This window comes from Cylas formicarius, unplaced genomic scaffold (genome assembly GCF_029955315.1).
Source record: "Cylas formicarius isolate icCylForm1 unplaced genomic scaffold, icCylForm1.1 PGA_scaffold_9__14_contigs__length_23061073, whole genome shotgun sequence".
NCBI classification, from domain to species: Eukaryota; Metazoa; Arthropoda; class Insecta; order Coleoptera; family Brentidae; genus Cylas; species Cylas formicarius.
In genome coordinates, this window is record NW_026844365.1 from 9548856 (window position 1) to 9571301 (window position 22446).

At 32.7% G+C, this 22446-nt stretch overlaps 1 protein-coding gene across 1 annotated transcript in view; it reads left to right on the forward strand.

Annotated features, from left to right (window-relative positions):
• Positions 1 to 13230: 13230 nt before the first annotated feature.
• Positions 13231 to 22446, forward strand: part of LOC132707521 (homeobox protein caupolican-like) — an 87972-nt gene continuing 78756 nt past the window's right edge. Inside the window, exon 1 of the mRNA XM_060679412.1 lies at positions 13231 to 13878. Within this exon, the coding sequence (XP_060535395.1) occupies positions 13678 to 13878 (201 nt within the window). The 5' untranslated portion in view covers positions 13231 to 13677. The remainder of the gene's footprint in view (positions 13879 to 22446) is intronic.

Sequence of the window (22446 nt, forward strand, 5' to 3'; positions counted from 1 at the left end):
TTCAATGTCAACAAAAATTCAATAATTTGACATTAAAATACTCTTAATAAACAATAAATCTTCAATTGTACTGAGATGGCTTTTACTTGATGAAAATCCATTTATCAAAGTAAATAACAACTAAAAGTTCAGATTTTCAACAAATTATATATTTTGACATAACAATTGTTTCGACAATACCGTGTCTTTATCAGATGTAATATTTACAAACTACCTGCTACTATATATACTGAACAATGACCATAAAACCTTAATTAATGTTGTTGTGAGAATTTAAGTTCAATAAGGGAGAGGTATTTAAATCTACTTGATCGTTAAACGATATATTTCAATGTCTCATTTTGTTAATCTCCATTGCTTCCAATAAATTTAATTTTCTACTTTTTGTGGCCGTATGTAAAATATCAAAATTGTCGTCAAAAATGTGTTTTTCTGTATTTAAGTGTGTAGCATAATTAGAATCTGGACTATTATTTCTAAACGCTGTTTTATGTTCGTTAATGCTTTTCTTGAAGGATCTGCCTGTTTCTCCAATGTAAATTTTAGGACAAGATACTGTAGGTACCTGATTTTTGACATTTTGGACATTTCGTTTTATTGTTTTTCAAATATTTTCCTATTGTGTTGTTAGTTCTGAAAGTTTTGAAAAAGTTTTAAAACATTTGTCAAAATTAAATTTATTGGAAGCAATGGAGATTAGCAAAATGAGACATTCAAATGTATTGCTTAACGTTCAATTAGATTTAAATACCTCACCTTTATTGAACTTAAATTCTCTCAACATTAATTAAGATTTTATGGTCATTTTTTGGTATATATAGTAGCAGGTAGTTTGTAAATATTACATTTGATAAAGACACGGTGATAATTTCGTGAAAATCTGAACTTTTAGTTCTTATTTATTTTAATAAATCTCCATATTGTGTACGTCGAAGAAGCCACGTCGATGCTATATCCGCTTTGCCGATAAGGCAGCTTGTACTGTAAACAAAATTATTGCCACTTAAGGCCATATTATTTAGCGCGCTGCGGTCTTGGGGTCATCCATAAAACCGGGTAATAATTTAAATAGGTATTAGAGACGAGTTTGCTTAAAAAAAAGTGACTTCCGCGAAGACAACGACCGGTACGACCACAACTACGAAATTATCCAAGTCGTACCGGTAATTTTGGTACATTAAAAAACCAGTTTCGGCTGATTTTCGAGCGACATCTACAATTCCCCAGATTCATGTCACTCGGTGGTTATAATTTTAAAGAAAATCTTCCTTCTGATTTGAGATCTGATCGAAGAATTTTTTTGGAGAGGACCGATTGCTGTTAATTTCTAAAATTCGATAACAAACTTCACGTCTGCGTGAAAAGAGCGAATAATTTATTTCTTTTTAAATATATTAACAGAACCATCATGCAGTGGATGAATGTTTTAAATGATTGGTGTACGGCAAGGCACTGTTCTGGGACCTCTGATCTTTAATATTTACCTAACTGTCCTGTTATTTCGGGCTGATTGTTTCAATAATTGTTTAATAACAACGAAGTAAAATCATATGTGTTCCGTTTCATAGCCAGACTGACGGAAACTGTAAATCGGATCACCAATTTCAAAGGTGAACAATTTTTAAATTTTTGAAAGCTGGTTTTCTTCTATCTATTTTTTATCAACAATAAATTAATCAATGAAAATTTTTGACTTAAATATTATTTTTATGAGTACAAGAACAAAATCCAATTAAAAAATCCAAATTAAATGACATAGTCCCAAACAATAGTTCGGTCAATTTGTTTTTGGAGAATTTCTCAGAAAAACTTCGTTTAGTGGATTTTTTTGTATATTCCATGACCGGATTGTCCCTTGTTAATAATCAGCAGTAATCTGCCATCATTGCAACGTTTCATCGACGTTGATATCTGCGTTCCATTTCCTTTATATCTTCGTGGAACTTCTCATCTTGCACCTCACTCACGGCACCAAGATAGTTGGAAAAGTAGTCCAGGTGCGAGTGCATAAAGTATATTCATTTTGCATCCAATTTCCCTAAATTTCTCTAACATGTTTTCTACAATGTCTTTGTAATTTCGACATTTGTTGTTTTCTAGAAAACCTTTTATACCATCAGTAAATGAGACCCGTGCAAATTTTTCAGATTCGATCATGGTATTCACAAAGTTTTGATCTTCCATTCCACCCTATCTGATTTTCCATCTTTATTTAAAGTTTCAGCATGAGTCCAAATTTAATACGCAACGGCGGATCAATAAAGACTATTATCGTCAAGTATATTTTTTGATTCGGGAGTTAAATTATTCCTTTTTGGCAAGTTCTTTTTCTTCCACTCTCACAAAAACAGGATTACTCCATATATTCTGACTGCTGCCTTACTAGAAGTCCCACAATTTTTAAGTCACCACAAATCATCGAACTATAGCCTTCCTATTTGATTTTCTGAAGCGGTAATCCCAGATTTTTGTAGCATTCTTGCATTGTCACAGAATGAGCAACAAGCAATAACGTTTCCGTTTAAGGGTTGTCAGTAAGTCAATAAAAAGCCTACAGTCCTCAGAATTGTAGTCTGTACCAAGTATCTTTATTAGGAATTGTTAGGAATATTGGTTCAATAAACAAGTGTTTTTGTTTAAAATAGCCTATAAATTCTGTCTCTGTTTTTTATTCTTTACTTCGAAGTCTAGATGCTATAATTTCGGAAAGATCCTTAGGTAAACCGAAGTCTCTGAGTAGGTCATTAAGTTCTGATTGTTACAATAACTGTGGTTGCTAAGAAACACTCCATATATCACCAACATCACCAAGGGTAACTTCATCTATTTCAGTTTCAGAAAAATTTGTGGTATTTTCTTTTATATTGACTAGATTCTCAAGTATTGGGTCATCTAGGACCCTCGCCTAATTGCAGATGAGAGGTTTGGATAACAATATTTTTTCATATGTTTAGTATTATATCCACGAACATTACACATGCAGTCATCATGGTGATTTATAACCGTAGGATTGTGTTTTAAACAGGAGTATAATTGTACGTCTAAATTTTTTGACCACAAAAGAACCACGCACATAGCAAAACATATCAGGAATATTTTTACAAAGTTTTAGCAATTGAAACAAAACGGGCTCTCTTCAAGACATGCAGGCTACGACGCCTAACCAAAACTATATTTTCTTTTTGAGATTCTCTGCTAATATTCTTTTAATTTATGCAAAATGTATGTCCCTAGAGTAGTAATTTCGATTTTTAAAATGTTCCTATTTTTAAAACAATAAATATGACATCTCATAAACTAATTCAAAAATGTTGCGTGATAGGAACAAAAAAATCATGGTTTTTCTATTAGTTTAGTTCCAATAACTCTAAAATATGATAAACACGAATCACAAAACTTTTATTGGCCTGTGTTTCAAATTCACATATTTTTTTACACGGAACCAGTGGTTTATAATTAATATCTATAATCATTCGCAACTTCGTTTCAAAAGTTATGTCTAACGCAAGACGTTGTAAACTATTTGGGCCCCAAAAAATACAAGCATAAGGAGTTGATAATAGGCAATAATAATTAAAATGGTGGTCATATATCTAAAAAATCTAAAAAAAATTTTGTTTTAGCCTTTAGCGTAAAAATAAACTAGGTATATTTACATGCTATTTAACCATAGATTTGTAAACTACTTGGGCCTAAATAAAGTAATGGTAGAAACGTAAATGGTCTGTGAAAGTCAATAATTCATTAAAAGTAGAAATTCTATAAAATATTTATGTAGATATAGAATATAGAACATTACTATGTTGTATTTTTATTAGATATTATATTGTCGCATAGCTAATTTTGGGAATGGTTAATTGACCGATAACCGGCCCCTTCCTAATTGTAGATTGTTACCAATCATTGTTTAATAATAATATGTATTTTATAATAACTTATTACGCGCTTGTGATGTACAATTTACCCATAACTAAAGTGACCATTTATTTTTTAACTCAAAACGGGACAAAAAAATGTAAGCTTCAGGTTAAACGTCTGGAGGGAAATTCAAATTTTAAACAGTATTTTTTTAATTGTAACCAAATTAGGCGAAACTTAGATAGGGTTTTCGATTTCGCGACAATAAAAAATATTTATTTACGTTATTCTAAATCGATATTTAAAAACTGTTTAAAATTTAAATTTCCAGCCAGACCTTTACATTTAGCGTTCAGGCTAACAAAGAAAATAAACACAACTTTTTAATTTTCTTTATTTAGAATAAGTGTTACTTAATGGAATTATACACTATAATTATTTTCATATTAATTATTAATAACTTTGATCTGTCAATAATTATTAAAGTATATGCAACGCATTTTTTTTTAATTGTTTTTATACTTTTCAGAGGAACAAATTTGCTTTAATAAAGTTTGCGATGACTTTAAATAAGAATAAAATTCTTGGCACGTTTTTTTTACATTAACCTTAGTTATCAACATCGCTTTCAACACTGGAACCTGTAAATGATTTTTTTCAGAGGTCCACAGTTTGTTCATGAGAGAAAAGATTCTTTCTACTGGAGCATTTGTTCCGGGTAGACATAAAATGTATTCAATTAAAATACAAAAATTTTCATGTTTAAGATTGTTAGAACGAAAGTGTTTGAATACTTCCACTCAACGAGTCTCTGTTGAGACTTTTAAATTACCCCATTCGGTAATTTTTTGGGTAGTGACGTAGTTTGAAATTAATGTGTATTCGTCAAATACTTCTGTATCTTTATTACAGTGAATATATCCCTTTTCAATCAATATATCCACTGCGTTTTGAATATCTTCCCATGCGAGTACTTTTCTTAAATCTGCCCAATTAAATATCTCTATTTCTTTAATAAGAAAGCAAGTCTACTGTTCCAAGTATTCACGGCTAGTTTTATAAAATTCTGTTGCCGTATTTTTCACCAAGTCTTCATTAATATTAGTGTCATTATCTTTTAGTTTCACAATTAAACTACGAACAGTAAATGGAAGAAACTGGTTGATCTGTTTCTGTGCCAAATTGTCTTTGAGATGATGATTTCTTTTGCCGCATCAATTGCCGATAAGCCCAGACGTCTTCTGCGGCAGCAATATCCAAATCCTTTGAAGTTGGCGCGTTTGGGTTCTTGAAAAAGTTTAACATTGAAGAACTGGAAGCAGCGGCACGATCGGCATTTTTATGTTTTTCTGACTTCAAATGCTGTTCAATATCACCAGCACCACTATGGGAAACACTAAACTCTGTGCGACACTTTTCGCATCTGACATCTGAAGGAGTATCAGTTTGCTTAATAAAATGGTATTTTGCTTGTAAGTTGACATTAAATGAACACTTGCGTTTTGGCATAACTATAGGCAAAAATCCAAAACAATATAAAAAAATAATTATATAGCAGTTTACCACTAAACTACTTCACAAACGTTACGTAAAAACAAAACAATAACGAGAAATCTGAGTGCGTGCGCGTGAATAGCCTAATAAACAATAAACAGAACGAAGAGCGTGCGCGGGCGGGCGGGGGGAATCACCGATCGACAGTGATGCGAATCGTCTGTGAATCCCCGCCCGCGCGTGTTTCGTGAGCTACAAGATTTAAATTTTCGCGCTGTTTCACAAAACGGGACAATTTTGCGTCCCGGAGCGTTGTCTGGGGACAACGGGACAGGTGACCTATAAAAGGGACAGTCCCGTTCAAAACGGGACGTATGGTCACTTTACCCATAACCCTCTTCAAGGAATACCCGAATTCGAGATTTAGCAATTCAAGGAATCCCAATAATAATATCGACTCTATTTAGTTCTCAATATGACGCGATGGCGATGTAACGCACAATATAAATAAATATAACTTTCATTGTATTTTAAAACTCATTTCGGTCAATTGACAGGGAAACTGGATAACAATGGCCCAGATATTAGACTAACCTAAACTGTAGTGTTCATGTTGCCACTGGCTTTTAAAAGTATTGGATATTCGTTTATTTCTATAAAGGTTTTCTCAAAAACAGCTACCTAAACATATGGGATTGTAGATTCGATTTTTGTAATATTCACAAACAAACAAACTAAAAGGAAGTGATACTTTTTGTACTTTTTATAAAACTTCTGGATTCCTGCTGCGTCGGTTTTTGTTGAATCTAACTAACTAACGTTTCGCCACTCATCCTGTTGGCTTCTTCAGAGCTTGACTGAAACTGGCTCGCATTTTACTCTGTACCTGCTTTTATATTGTTTGAGGGAGGCGGAGCTAAATGAGGGGCATAAACACCGTCTCGGATAACTGATTCCCATATTGGTGACAGGTAAAGACCTGAGTCGCTGTTAAGATTGTTAGGTTGCTTATAGATTTCTATAGACTCTCGGATTTTTCGCTGGTAGAAGAATTGATTACATGCAAGAATTTTAGTTTTGTCGAATAACATTTTATGTCTGGTTACGTGATTGTGTTTGGCAATTGCTAATGAGTTTATTTGTCTTACTTTTACGGCACTTTCATGTTCTTCGAGCCTAGTTGATATTTTACGTCCGGTCTCTCCAATGTATTCTTTGCCGCACATGCATTGAATGCTGTAAAGTTCTGGCATCTCAAATGGAATTTTGTCTTTGACGGATCGAAGACGTTGACAGATTTTTGGACAAGTGGTAAATCTGGTTTTGAAGTTATATTTCGTTAGAACTATTGATATATACTCAGTGCTGTTTTCACTGTAAGTGGCAAGTGTAGGATTGCTTTCGGCTTGATTGCTATTGGTGAAGTGTATTTTGTGATGGAACGCTTAATGTCCTAAAAGTGGAAATTATTAGAGAGAAGAGCAGAAGCAAGATATTTTAATTCTGGGTTCAGTGACTCGGGCTGAGATAGTTTTACGGCTCTGTCGATATGAGAGTTGATAACCGATGATTTTTGGGCCGGATGGTGATGTGACCATGCATTAAGGTATCGCGTAGGTTTTGTGTAAACACAACGACGCAATGTTAGATCTGATTTTCTATTGATAAGAATATCTAAGAATGTGAGGTTGTTATTAGTTTCTAATTCAATGGTAAGAAAATCAACTGGAGGCCAAATGACAAAAGTATCATCGACGTAGCGTTTCCATAATTTTGGTTTTAGATGGAAGGTTTCGAGAGCGTTCTTCTCAAAGGCTTCCATAAATAATGGGTGTTTTTTTTCGATGTATAGAACTTTAAGTTGGCATTACTGTTCAAAATGGCGACCGATTTAACAGCTGTCAAGTGATTTATTCTCAGTTTGGTTTGGTAATTCATCATGAATTCATCAAGTAAGGCGTAGGTTAGTCGAATGGGCCCAAAACGAGATTGCCGTTGTTCCCGATTTTCAAACAAAACTGCCGCATTTGGAGCGAAGCTAATCCTCAAGTGTATGTCGAAACACCGTTACATCCAGAAAAACTGACTGTTGGGTGCGCTTTATGGGCTGGTGGAATCATTGGTCCGTACTTCTTCAAAAACGATGATTGCCAGAACGTTACAGTCAATGGTGATCGGTATACAGCTATGATTACTAACTCTTTCATTCCTGAATTGAATAACCATAATGTCCAGGAGATTTTAATATATCTGAAATGATGCTCAGTGTTTCAGGAATAGGGACTACGTCGAAATTACCCGGAATCTCTTCTGTATCTAAAATAACGCTTTTTAATTGTTCAATGAAGTGAAAGGAATTAAGTGCGAAACTATCAGTTTTAATAAAGCAGCTAGATATTTTGCTAGAGAATATGTGGGAGAACCAATGGTGCTGACAACAACTTGGTTTGTGAATTTTTGAGAGTCGTGGCCTGACAAATTTTTTCACGGAGGATAGGGAGGAAGCCTTAATGACAGATTTAAGGTTGCGTTCCACATATGAGGTAGGACCTTTTTTAAGTTGACGATTTGATCCGTCTTGGAAGAATATCTTGAATTTTTTCCTGATATTCTTTTTGAAGTTTCTTTGAAAAATTAAAAGGAAGTGACGCAATTTCCGATTGCTGTGTCGGTTTATTAAGGAACAATTGACATAAATCGAAAATAAAAATAAAATTTTGACTCCTTGTATGTATGAGAATACACGCAATTAAAACTAACATTTTTATACGTCTTCGGGAGGGCGTGAAAATTACCTTCCTTACTTTTTTAAAATGGCTGTCGCGACCATTGCGTTATATTTTCTTTGATGTTAGGATTATTTCATAAGCTGACAACAGTTTGGTTTGGTCGTGTAGTCAAGAAGATGAATACGTCGAAAACGAAAAAAATAGAGGTTATGTTCTAGGAAAAGGGTCGTTTTCGTATCCTTACATTTTTGCTCTACCGAGAATAACCGTAACAGAATCGAAGTATATCTACGTTAAACGGGTAGTTTATCACGGGTATACGCAACAATGGCGCCGCCGCAACAAAAGATTGCGCGTCGATATAAACGAAAATCCAATTAAAAAAGGCCGCGCAACTTTTATAATAACTTATTTAAGAGACGGTTAATTGTTGTTGAAAAGAAAACAACGCTATTAACTTTATCAGCGATGTATACATAAAAACCCGAAGCCGGAGTTAAACCCCGTGTATATATCGGCGCCGGAGATCGAGTCAGAACGCGGGAATTTTAGCATAACATCGCATTTTTATTATGGGACTCGATGATGATAATGATGGTATAAAATAAAGGACGCATAAATTATACAAAGACCCGGGCATAAAGCAAGCACTTGTAGAGCGGGCAATTTTCGTCGGTTAAAAACGGACCCCGAGCCTTATTTATATGGCCGATTGTAAAATTTCCAACTTTACGACTTTTTCTTTAGTCGTTAAAATTAATATTAGTCGATTGCCTCCTTGGAGCTGAATAAAAATAGCTGCGAAAATAACGCAAATCATTCCCGTTATCACCAAATGGCTTGATTTATCTAAAAGTAAGTTACTTACCAATAAATTCGAGTGTTTTGTAAAATTTTGCTCTATTGCGATAATGGTAAAAAAAATTAATTAAAATTAAAAATTACAATTGTTAGTTGGAAGGTTATTTTTATTGAAACAATAACCACTTTAAACAGGAACATAGAGAGGAACATTAATTCTATTATTTTCTAATTTTTTGAAGACAATAATCAAAAATCTTAAAAATATATTCTATTCTGTTTCCCCTATTTATGTTATGACATGCACTCCACATTACGCTGGTATACTCTAAAATGCTTCTGACTTATGTTAGATGTAGTTGTTTAATATACAATTTAAATTCTTAAAGCCTCCTTTTACAATGAACCCGCACATGATGGATGCTTTTTAAAAAATAATTTACATTTCATATGCGCGTCTAAACACAAAAGCTTATATTTTCTACTTCCAGATTGTCCCATTGCTTTTCCTACTAAAACTTAAGACTTAGAAATGTTAATATCATTATAATTGTACTTTAAATTTTCTTGACGCTTTGGAAGGTATGTGTATGGATTTTAGCCCTGAGGAATCCTATGAATCGTCCATCAAACGATTATCATTACCTCTAAATAGATATATAATAATATAAAGATCCCACGTAAAAATCATTCTCATTTGACATTTTTACAACGTTTTTTAGACGTTAAAATGGATACAATTCCTCATCAATTATCATAGCAATGTACCACACAAAAATTGTTCGTGTTCTCGCGAAACAGTCTTGGAAGCGTAGTCCTAAGTCAAGAATTTTAAGACGTTCTTTCGACGTCAGAATGAATATCAATAGATGCATTAGAATTGCATAAAAAAATTGCAGAGAAAGTAATACTGTATGTAACTTTGTCGAAGATACAGAAGAAGTATATTTGGAGATGTCTTTTTGAATCTTAGAAATTTGTTCCACATTTTATAGGAAACTAATTTCTTCTTATTGCCCTGAAGGTTCCACATACTTTCCATTTTCTACATTATAAAAATAAAATAAAATACCACGTTATTTGAAATATCTATCATACACCATTTTTTTAGAGAAATCATAATACGATTGCTAATCTGCACTATGCCAGCGGTCATGGAGATTGTTGAACATTTTTTTCATAGATCCTTCATATTATCAGCTTTAGGCAGGCTGTCTATTATTAGGGACCTTTATCTCTTTAGAACGAGTCTAAATATGCTATACTATATAGACATTTCAATTTATAGGAAACCCAAAGTTGTCAAAATGACGATGAAAGTAAGTGTCAGGATATTTTCGAACTTACACTGTAGAGTGCCCACTACAGTTTAATTTTTTTTAATGGTACATTAACAGAATTTAGCTGGGATTTTCCCACAGTACCGAGACCATTTAAAAGCATTTTTTTTCCTACACTCGTTTGTCGGCCGTGGTATAAAACGGTTGTCCGTAGTCCGTTTTCATTGAAACGTGCTTTCTAGAAAAAAGCAATTAATGGTGACCAATGCCCGGCCATTCTCTTGCCTATTTCACGAAACCCGCGGCCTATAGAAAACTAGCACCTTCGCCTACCTCCGTTTGATGCGGACTGCACCGTTCGATCGCGACATACGAGGCCCCGTCAATAATTTTTATGATCTGTCGCAATATGCCAAGTAGTTTTCTCCAATTTATATGACTGAAAATCAAAATATATATATTTTTATTAATATTTCAGATACTTACACAAATTTCATTCCGATATCTTAGTGAAAAACATTTATTTATTACTTTATCTCTTTACGAAAAATGAATAAAAGTTTGTATTTTATAAAATTGTCATGTGTCATTGTACGACTTTAAGAAAAAAAGTTATATCAATGTCTGTTTTTTAAGTTTACCACCTCGTGTATAAAAAGTTCAGACTTTTAGGACGTACGACGTATGAAACTTTTTTAACGAAAAACAAAATTATAGATCTACCTTGCAGGACAATAACAGAAACCATTTAATGTTACAGAAAAGGTGAAAAGTAAAAAAGTTCAACTGTTATCAATAATTGATTATAAGAAAATTGCACAACAGTGAAATGTTTTTGAAACTGACGATTTATGTGTTATTATTATTTCCTATAGGGTGAGTCGGAAGGATGTATCAACTTGTCAACGAGTGGGATTTTTATCATAAAATTTAATGTTAATTTAAAAAATGCAGTTTTTCACATATTGTGTTGAAATTTTCTCGACGTACGCGGGGCATGATAGTTTGCTGTTTTTATGAATAAAATTATCAAGTTTCAACACAATATTGATTTATTAAGGAAAAGGAAAGTTAGACTAATACTAACACTAACGTGGCAACATAAGCAGACAGGTTAAATGAGGTGTAATGAAATGAAATGAAAACGGAGGAACCATAGTTGCAAAATTTTGTTAAGCTGTGGCACGACCTTTTTTTCGGTGCAAAAAAAGCCCAGATTACTAATCTCATTACCAGGACTGACTTACGTGATATTAAAAAATCCTAGCTTCATAGTTGGTACGCCGACAAGAAACATGAAATGTGTAGCCGGAAGAACAGAAAAAGATTATTTATAATTAATGAAGTGGAGAAACCTTGTCTGTATTCTCTCAAATCGATTTATTTGGGTCAGTGTAATGAGGCGCAAATAAATTAAAGAGAAGTAGTCCAATGTGGGGCTTCTAAGGTCCTCCCGATGGAACATACATGCCATGAGAAGAAAAAGTATGCACTCGTACGATCTGTAAGGTAACTCTAACTAACCAAGTAAGTATAGGACCAATCAATTACAGAGTTGCAAGTTGACTAAGAAGAATATCATGTGGTACTTCACTAAAATCTGTATAGATAGTAACTTCGTAACTACTTTCCAAGGAGTTCAGAATATAATCAGTGTAAGTTAATAAGTTCAACTCAGGTGTGTTCAAAAAGTAAGGTGACTTTTGTAATGGGGCGGGCTATATTCCATCTTCGATATTTTTTGTTATGTTGGTACATATGTTCGCAGTTTCAGCCAGTTTGCACGTTTACTTTTTATGTGTGCTCGACGATTTTCCGCTGTCAAAAAAAAATTGATCAAATTTTGTGTAAAAAATGGAATACGGTGCTGCAAAACACTTGAAATGTGGACTACGGCATATCATAAATCTACTTCGGCCAAAAAAAATGTTAATAAGTGTTCCAAGATGCCCGAGAAGACGCTGATGAGGAACATTTCTCTGGACGCCCGAGCAGGTCAATAACTGATGAAAGCGTTGAATTAGTGAAATAAACGGTGTCGAAAAATCGTCGAATCAATATTAGAGACGTAGCCGAAGATGTTGGCATCTCTATTGGCTCGTGCCATGCAATTTATTCCGAGTTTTGGGCGTTATGACGTCGAAACCTAACCCAGTCGTCTCAATGGAAGAACCCAGAATCTCCAAGACTGGTGAAACCACGTCAAGTTCGATCAAATGTCACTGTTTTCTTTCATTATCGTAGCGTAGTACATCAAGAGTTCTCACCACAAGATCGTACGGTGAATAAAGAGTATTAACCAATACGAAGAAAACGTCCGAAATTGTGAGAAAACAATTCATGGATTTTTTCATCACGATAATGCACCTGCTCGCTCATCGTTGCTTGTGTCTAATTATTTGGCCTAAAACAAAACGACAATCATGCTTAAGCCACCATATTTACCGGATATGGCCCCCTGCGACTTTTCCTGTTTCCAAAACTCAAGAAACCAATGAAACGATGAAATATTGGATGGAGGAAGAACTCAAGGCTATACTAGAAAGTTCTTCGAGGTTTGGAAAAAGGTTGGCACAAGCAAGCGATTGCTTTGAAGGGGACAACATTAATTTTGATGAATAAATAAATACTTTTTAAGAAAACTTAAAATCTAAACTGCTTTCTAATAATCTCCGATGAGAAAAGTAAATAGCGGAAATATGGAAAATACTTCAAGATTTATCAATAAAAATATCGTTTTGTAGACGAAGTTTATTGAGTCACTAAATACGCGGTTGTTTTTATTCGACGTGACTCGATAGGTCACTAAGACCTCCCGAAATAACGACCGGACCTCGTACTCACCTTACACGCGAGCTAATTATAATAGGTAGTGTTTCATGGCGAGGGAGGGGGGCGGAGCGCCGGGGGGGTTAGTACGACTGCATCCGGCCGCAGGGGGAGACGCGATCGTGGAGGCAGCGGGAAGGGGGGGGGGGTCGAACGGCCGGGGGTCGCGGGCGGGGGACGGCGGGCGGTCGGTGTGGCGAGCGCGAGCACGAGGAGGGCGGTCACCGTCATACGTCGGAGCGACCTCACGCAGGTCCGCGTATAAACACCATAGAATTTCCCGTAGATCTGGTCGCGTCCGTTCTCGTATAATATTACACACACATTCACGTACCTAGACGCACGCATATTATTATCGAATATATACGCGCCGACGAAGACGACCTCCACGTATTGTTCCAAATACCTGAGAGACTGACCGATCGACGAGTGGTTTCGCGTAGTTTTTTTTTATTTCGCGTCTCCTCCGGGGAGTCCGCGCGGCCCGACGACGATAATGCCGGCGTCGTCGCCGTCGTCGCGGTTGTGGTGCCAGCAGCAGTGCGTCGCGAAAGACCCGCGGGACGATACGCGGCAAACACCTGTAGCGTGGTGGCGCCGCGTTTGAAATTCCGGTGAGGCAGGCGCCATTTTTTTTTCTCGAACGAGAACGTTTTTTTTCTTTACGCGTGTGCGTGTATATAACGATGGACGACAGTTGGGAGCAGCACGTTTCTCCCTTGATGATGGGCGTCGGTATCGAGATGCATCATCACCAAGGGGCCGTCGCGACGCAGGGAGACATGGGGCTGGCGGCGCACGAAGTGCAGGACCTGGGGGATGAAATTAGCGGGCACGACGCCCAGCAGCACCTTGGGAACCACGTAGCAGATTATTATCAGCACCAGGTAAACCGAGTGCGAAATACGCGGTCGATTTTGACAGCTTTCAATTTTTTCTTTTTTCACTTTTGTGACGCCATTTTTACTATTTTGTTGTAATTCTATATAAGTACTCGTTTCCCGTTTTCAGGATAATTCGCACGAGGGATATAACTTTGATTCCATACATTACAGTCCATAAATATGAATTATTTAACTTTGTTAAAACCGAAAAGATAAAACAAAATTTTATTTGTGTCAAAGAAAGTGTAAAATTTAATTGCTTTTTTTGAATCAAAATTATTTTTTCTGAAAAGTACAAAAATTAAATAAATATTTTTGATTTTCAATAATGCACCTTTTTTATTAATTTTTACTCTTTTAGAAAGGTTAATTAATGAATGCTAATATCTAATTTGTTGAGTAAAGACAGTAGCATGAATATAACTTGGTCAGTCAGAAAACAATGATTAAAAAAAATGTAAAATAATCTCAAATTGTTGAACTTTTAATTTTTCGCAAAACTGCCAACCCATATGGTTATCCCGAAATTAAAAAATATATAGCTGTAATATTTAATTTAACATAAAAAAACGGATAAATCGCTATAATACTCTTTTTTAATAAATATTTTGGTTAATTTTTAATTTTAACAATCGCCTACTTTTTCATTAAATTATTACCAAAAATATCGTTGTATTAGTCCTATCACCTACCTTCTATAACACTGAATTTTTATGACAAGTTGGAACAATTTGCGGAAGGGTTTGAGGGATTTGTAAATAAGGAATTCGTCAATTGTATTGACCGTACATTTTTTTTAGTTTTATCAACTCAATATGAATAATCCTTTTTTAATATATCTGCTTAGTTGTGGTTAGAAAATTCAATATCACTCCAAAAATTTTACACATTGGCCGAAATATTTTGTTAACATGATAATTTTACTTACTAACATACAAAAAGAAAAAAATATAAAGACAACCATATCAAGCCAATTCATCCATCTGCATAATACGAAATGATAATATTTAAAAATTACAATTATCTGATCTGAAATTTAAAACGGTACGAACCTTAATAACGAAGTGATCAAAGTTTTCATTTTTGAATGAATTTTATTTTACTTACGTACACGACAGCAAAATGGCGGAAAAATCCGCGATTGTGTTGGGACCGCGTGCTAAATAAAATTATATTTAGCGAAGGTTATATTTCAGTGCACATATCCTGGATATTCGATGCATTTGCTCCCATAAATCAGCCTTGTTTTACGATTACAATCACTTAGCGTTAACGGAAAATGAGATATAATTTAATTTTTCCGGTCAACACTAGTCAAAGAGAGCCGAAACGTGAATAAGCAAAAAAACAATCTAAAAACAAAAAAAAAATCCAATGTTAAAATACGGAAACTATCCCCGAGTTCTTTAAAAAGGATATCTTAACCTAAAGTTACTGATACCTTTCAAATTATAAGAATAAATGTTCTTATTCTAAGATTTATTCAGTATTCAATGATCGACCATGCCTAATATTAAAATATAGTTAGTCAAAAAAAAAAAGATTTAAAAAAAACTTTTGGCAAAACCTGTGTAGTTATCTACAAAATTCAATTTAATGTTTTTCATTAAATGAATACGAAAAATATCTCATTTGTGTTAGTCCAAATCGTCCATCAAGTTGGACCAATTTGCATAGAGGTTTCGGACTAACAAATGCATATTTATCAGTAATATTTACTGTTCATTTTCTTAATTTTATCACCATCATAGAAATAATGGTTTTGGGTAGTTGTAGTTATTAAAATTAGAAATTTATCAATTTTGCTCTTGTATGCTAACAGAATAAAATTTGTTAAAAACGTGATTAGATCGGAGATAACTGCAATCATTTTATTTTTTAAATGTTATCTCTATACTACTTACTATACTCTTAGATTGATTGGCTTATAAAGGAAAAGATATATCTCCACAGTTTTTTTTTTGCGAACGTAGGCAAGTATACTATTTAGGCTTTTTTATAATACTTGTGGAAAGATGTGGAATTTTCTTGATAAACTATCTCCTTTACTGAAATTATATTAGAGGAAAGGAGGGAGTGAAACTACTGCCTAAAGACACCATGGAAGAAAACGAAAACCACTAACCAAAATTATTAAAAAGAAGGTTCATTCCCATTATGATTATTTATATTAAATAAAATGGGATAGTAAATGTTATTAACTGATACTCATTTGTTATTTGCAAGGGTCCAAAACCTCTCTGCAAATTGGTCCAACTTTGTATATATATGGAATAAGTATATTTGATTTTAAAGCATGCATCTTTTTTGTTAATTTTTACTTTTCTGGAAAGATTAATGAATGAATGTTAATGTCCAATTTGTTGAGTAAATAGTTGAATATAATTTGGTCAGTCAGAAAAATACGATTAAAAAAATGCAAAGTAATATCAAATTGTTGAACTTTTAACTTTTCGCAACCCATACGGTTATCCTCAAATTAAAAAATAAGCAGCTGTAATATTAAATTTGAAATTAAAAAAAAGGATAAATCGCTATAATACTTTTTTTTAATAAATATTTTGGTTGGTTTTTAATTTTAACAATCCCCTATTTTTTCATTACACTATAACACTGAATTTTTATTTCAAGCAGAAAGGTTTATGAAGCTTCATAATGAAGTGATCAAAGTTTTCATTTTTGAATAAATGTTATTTTACTTACGCACACGACAGCACATATATACAATATACTAATACTAATTAAATAACAAAAAATATAGTTTAGTTGATCTGAAGGCATAATAATCACTTTAGTATAGGACCCAAGGGGCTCGAAGACATTAATTTTGACAGAAATAAATTAACGCTCTTGCGATAAATGAATAATCTTGCTTTAAACACTCAAGAGCTTGTGTAGAAACTGATTTTCTAATAATAATAACGGTCTTGTGTTTTTGTTTAATATATTAAAGTAAAACTTTTCGTCTCTCGGCCACTTTAAATCTTTGATATTCCATTAATGAGTTTCGTATATTCACCTTTTTAAGAAAAGAAAATAGAGTTTAGACATTTAACAAAAAATACAACAAAACTTATTTAGTTGTAACAGACATTCTTTTGAAAGATAGGACAAACTTACTATTAATGTCGATCTTTTGAATGCAATATGCATGGCCTCTTGGTTTTTTTGTGAGAGTGAGGCGTCCTCTTGCGAAACAAAAAACAAAAATTATAAACCATGCAGGAAAGAAAGCCATATGTTGAGAGAGAGGAAGAAAAAGTAATTATAGAAGTACTGAAGGAATTGAAGGGTGGAACAAGGGTACGAGATAAGAGAAAGAGAGTATAAATTAAAGTAAAGAGCAAGAAATGAAAGAAAAACGACAATTTGTTGTATTTTGTTGGTTTTTTTACCTCTTTTTTGTATTATCATTAATATCTTGAGGCTTTGTGCGATTTTTAAATAAGAATCAAAAGCAAAAAGTACCTAAAGGACAAATTAAATTTGTTTCCGTAATAATTGTGTAAAAACAATTAAATAGGAATCATTTAAATTAGTTAGCAGACGTCAGTTGCACTCACAGCCAGAGGGGGCCGATGCGGCCGTGGGGGGCGGGGACATTAATGAGAGATAAATCGTTAAAAGCACTCGCCTTAAATAAACAATAAATTAATAAATCGCTCCGGCCCCGTCCGCGGGGTACGCGTTATTTAAATATATTTTAAAACATTAATTTAAATTTTCGACACATATTAAATTATTCCGTTACACGCTTTTGCCGGTTTTGATTGATATTTCGCCGTCAATAATTTTGTCGATTTAAATTGTTATTAGGCGGGCGCGACCGCCGCCGGTGCGCTTTCCGCGTTGTTAAATAATAAAAATGGACAGGCAAATTCGAAACGTATTAGTCAGTTGCCACGCTAACGTTTTAAACAAAACGAAAAATATCGTTTAAATTTTACAATAAAAAATTCGAATTAAAACTATAAAACACAATAAAATTAAACACAATTAATTAACTTTTACAAAAAAAAAGAAGTAAAAAACGTATCTTCATTTTGTTTTACATGATTTCTTAAATAGGTTTTATTTTTTTATTTTTAAGTATATCAAATTTTATTCCGTTCTTTTTTAAACCGGTGCTTATAAAAAAAGAAATTAAAATGCTTGTATCAAAATTTTCAAGGCTAGTAGTACACCTTGACAATTTTATCTTAATTTTGTTTTCTTTCTAACGTTTTTCAAGAATCAACTACTTAATATTCTTTAACGGATTCTGGCTTATTCTTTTCAATTTTATCAAATTTTATTCCGCTTCTTTTAAAAACCCGCAAAAAAGATTTCTAAAGAAATGCTTGTAATAATAAAATTATATATTAATATTATGATCAATTTTGGAACACTCATCCGCTGAATGGGATCCGATTTATTCAAAAAAGCTTTTAATAAACCTTAATTTTAGATATAATAGAAACGACAGACACCACTATTCATATGAAAATTTTTATAACTTTTATAACTTTTATAAGTTTTATAACTGAGGTCACCTGAAACACGCAGAAATTGCTAAAAATTGTAATTTTTCTTTATAAAATTGCTAACAATACTATTGAGTCACCTTCCTGCACTTCTAGTTCTAATTAGTTTTTCTATAGACATTCAGATTCTAATTACTTCTCAAACTCTAACTCTTATTAGATTTGCTTATTTATGACAACTGTGTTTTTCTGAGCAGTGAAGATACCGATTTATTCTACTGAAGCCTGAATTTGTTTAAAAAAAGAAACTTATAAAAAATTTTGTAGCATTCTTTTAATAATGTCTTTTAACTTAGGAAATCTAGTTAAGTTTCTTTTGTAGTCCTGACTATGTAATTTTATATGTTTCACATACGTAAGGTTGTGGAATTGATCGGCCAATTGACAAAAATAATTTTTAAAAAACCATGAAATTTATAGTTATTTATAAAAATAGAGTTAATATTTGTATTGTATATGGATATTCCTTGAAGGTAAATTGGGCGTCACAAACGAATAATTGAATATCAAATACATATTATTATTAAATAATGATAGATAAAGCTCTACATTTTTCTTAATAAATAAATAGTAAAACTTACTTTTTAAATTTAATATTAATAGTAAATATTAATCAAATAAAATAATAAATAGGGGAGGGTGGGGCAAGGCGGCCCCCTTAAGCTTTTTATTATTTTTTGTGGCTTTTAATCATTAAGTTGATCTATTTTTGATTAGATTTACCCAAATTCTGGCGAAGCTTTTGGTCGTCGTGTCCCATTCTCCCCTATTTATAATGTTATATATAATAATTATAATTATTTATTAAAAAGTATTTCATATCCATAGAATTATCCAAAACGTAACACTTTCAATAAATTAATTGTGATTCGGTTATAATAATATGGAATAGCTTTTTTTGAATTTTTAAGCCTTCCATTTTACCCCCGGTATTACGCAAATGGCTAAAATTGTACATATAACCAGAGTTTATAATTATAATAACGAAAAAAAAATTTGTTATGTTTTGAGGTGGGCCTCCTTGCTCCAGGGAAGCCGCCTTGTCCCACCACCACTATTAATTTAAAAAAAATAAAAAACAAAAACAAAATTAACATGTGCTCTTCACAAATACGCAAACTAAATTAATTTATATAAACAAATTTTATATTCTTAAGATTTAATTTTTTTTCAGTTGGTATTGTTTTAATTTTCTATTTTAGTAATTGCAGATGTTTTCATTAAATGGTAATTATATTTGAGTAGAGCACCAATGAAAAAAAAAGTTTTTTTTTTTGTAATGGAATATTATATAATATAATATATATATTACCATAAATAAATAATAATAAAATAAAGAATAAACTTTCTTGCCTATTTAATTATTTCACTAATATGTGATAAAAATAATTTATCATTAATACCTGACATATGACTATTATAAATATAATGAATAAGACAAACTTTTCTTGATTTTAAGACGTTTAGAGAATTATTAACTTGGTTAGTAGGCACCGGGATGACAATAAAGGAAAGCATTGTTACCAAAAAAAAAAAGAATTTTAAGCCGTTTTACTTAACAATAAAAATCTTTATTACAAAAATATTATAAGAAAACCTTTTTTTTTAGATAAAATACTAAAATTTAATTTTTATTTTGTTCCTAAATATTTTTTACAAAAATTTCATCAATTTTTACTTATGCATTACGCGTTTTATCTCAAAGAAATAGAAAATTGTACTCATAATCATAAGATACTTTAAATGCAACTTTTTTATAATTTCCTTTATGGAGTTTCAATAAGAAAATTATCTCATTTATATTAACTGCAATCTTTTATTTTCCACCCCCCACCCGCGAACTCTGCAATTTTTTTTTTCACGCCGGGTTCTCGGCATTACCCGCCCCCCTCTCGCCACCATAGTAGTTCTGCACGCCACCATAACCCTAATGGAAAAATTACGTCTCGCCGCAATAATCCGAGACACGAGTTGATCCCAAAACAAAACCGTGTAGCGTGCCACCCCCGACCCCCGCTACTTCGTTCGGGTCGCTCGATCAAAAGAAGTGTCTTGAAATTTGACTAATTCGAATCAGAACGTCGCGTGTTTGTGCCGGTCGATTATCACGACTATATACCGAACGACCGTATGCGACAAGCGCGACAATATGGCCACGCATTTTGCGTGCCGCCCCACCAACCTGGTTTTTCATTTTCCACGACGTGACGCGAAAATCATTCCATGGAAAATAACGCTACCCCACACGAAAAATTTTTCCTATGACGTTGTCTATATGTTTGCATTCATTATCTTGGAATAAAAAGAGACTTATTTATAATTTAAACCAATTGAATATTCCATTAATAAAAATAATTCGTTTTTAGTTAGTATTTCGTCTTTCGCCATTTGATTTTGATTTGTAAATGTATTTTGTTAGTAACAAATTTAGAAGAACACCATATCCATCCATACAAATTGAAGTGAGATTTTTCGTCAAAATACGTTTACTCAATTTTTTTCTAAAAAAGGTTTTTAATTTTCCATTTAAACTTATATAATAGGTACGTTTTTTTTAATTAACCACATTTAATTTGATTTATTTAAACAAATTTTAACGTTCTTAGAACATACTTCGATTTTCATCTTTTGATTTGTAAAAAAAATTATTTAAGTGACAACTTTAAAGGAAAACATAATTTGCTCAAAATTTCAGCTAACACACTGCAATTTGAGGTGGGATTTTGAATAAAATATTTTATGGTCACTTGAAACGTACAAAAAATACATTACAAGGAGTGCGAAATACGTTTTTAACACTTTAGTCAATTTTTTTTATCTTTTTTTCATTATTGTTTTTAAAGAAACAATATTTAAAATACTCATGCTCAATAGTGTGAAAATCCCTCGAAAAATCGCTTATATCTTAAATTGCAAAAATCTTTTAAACACATTTTGTAGGTAAAAACACAGGGTTGAAAAAGTACACCAATTTTAATTATTTAAATAATACAAAAAAGATCAAAAATTATATTATTCTTTGAAACCCAGATTTCATTTTCTTATTCGATATAAGGCATCTCATTTTATGTCAAAAATATCTCAAAAAAATACATCTATGGAGCAGCGAGAGAGTAAGAAGTTAATGGACCACTTATTAGTTTAAAATGATGAGAATTTGTCGGAGCACGAATTGATTTTTGCGGAAGTCGAGCTGTGTGCTCGGGGAGATCGAGTGGAGCTAGATAAGGGGATTCTAAGAAAATAGATCTAATTTATTTGTTAAAATCAAAAAGAGATACTCATAAAACTAAGATATAAAGCCAAATTTAAGAACAAAAAAAGAAAAAAGAACAAAAATCGGACCTGTTACAGAAAGTATCGAGATTTTATTATCAAAGTCATAGAGTTTGAGAAAAAAACATATATAGAACATTCCTTAAACAATAAAAACAGCAAAATATTTTTGAAACCTCTAAAAAACGATAAAAAATACCAAAAACACGGGAAAAAGAATACCTGACCAACTGTCAGATCGAGAATAAATAATAAAATTTTTCATTAACTCTATTCCAATGTCAAAATCAATATCACCAGTGACCGACTACTATATAAGAACTCTCTCTCCGTAAACGCAAGTAAAATTTCAGGTTTCTATAACGCCAGAATCGCCAATCGTCACAAACTCTCATTCATATTCAAACTATAGGGGTTGGTCATGACGGAATTTATATTAACTTTATCATTTTCTGTTGTCCTTTTGTATTAAGGTATATCTGTGCTCTTGTAAATTTTTGCCTCACCCATTCTATTTTTCCTAATATTAGCCCTAAAATTATATCTAATTTTATATATTGTATAATTAATTATTTAGTGATTTAAGACCCATTTCGATTCTGCCAATATTATCTAAGGTTATAGAACGTATCCTACAAACTCAAAACTAACCAAAACACGAGACGGTTTGCGGCAACTCTTCTCGACGAAGGCAAATGCAACTATGTAGGTCCTACTCAACTACTCTAAGGCTTTTGATAGCATTAGTCACAGTATTCTGTTCACATTTCTT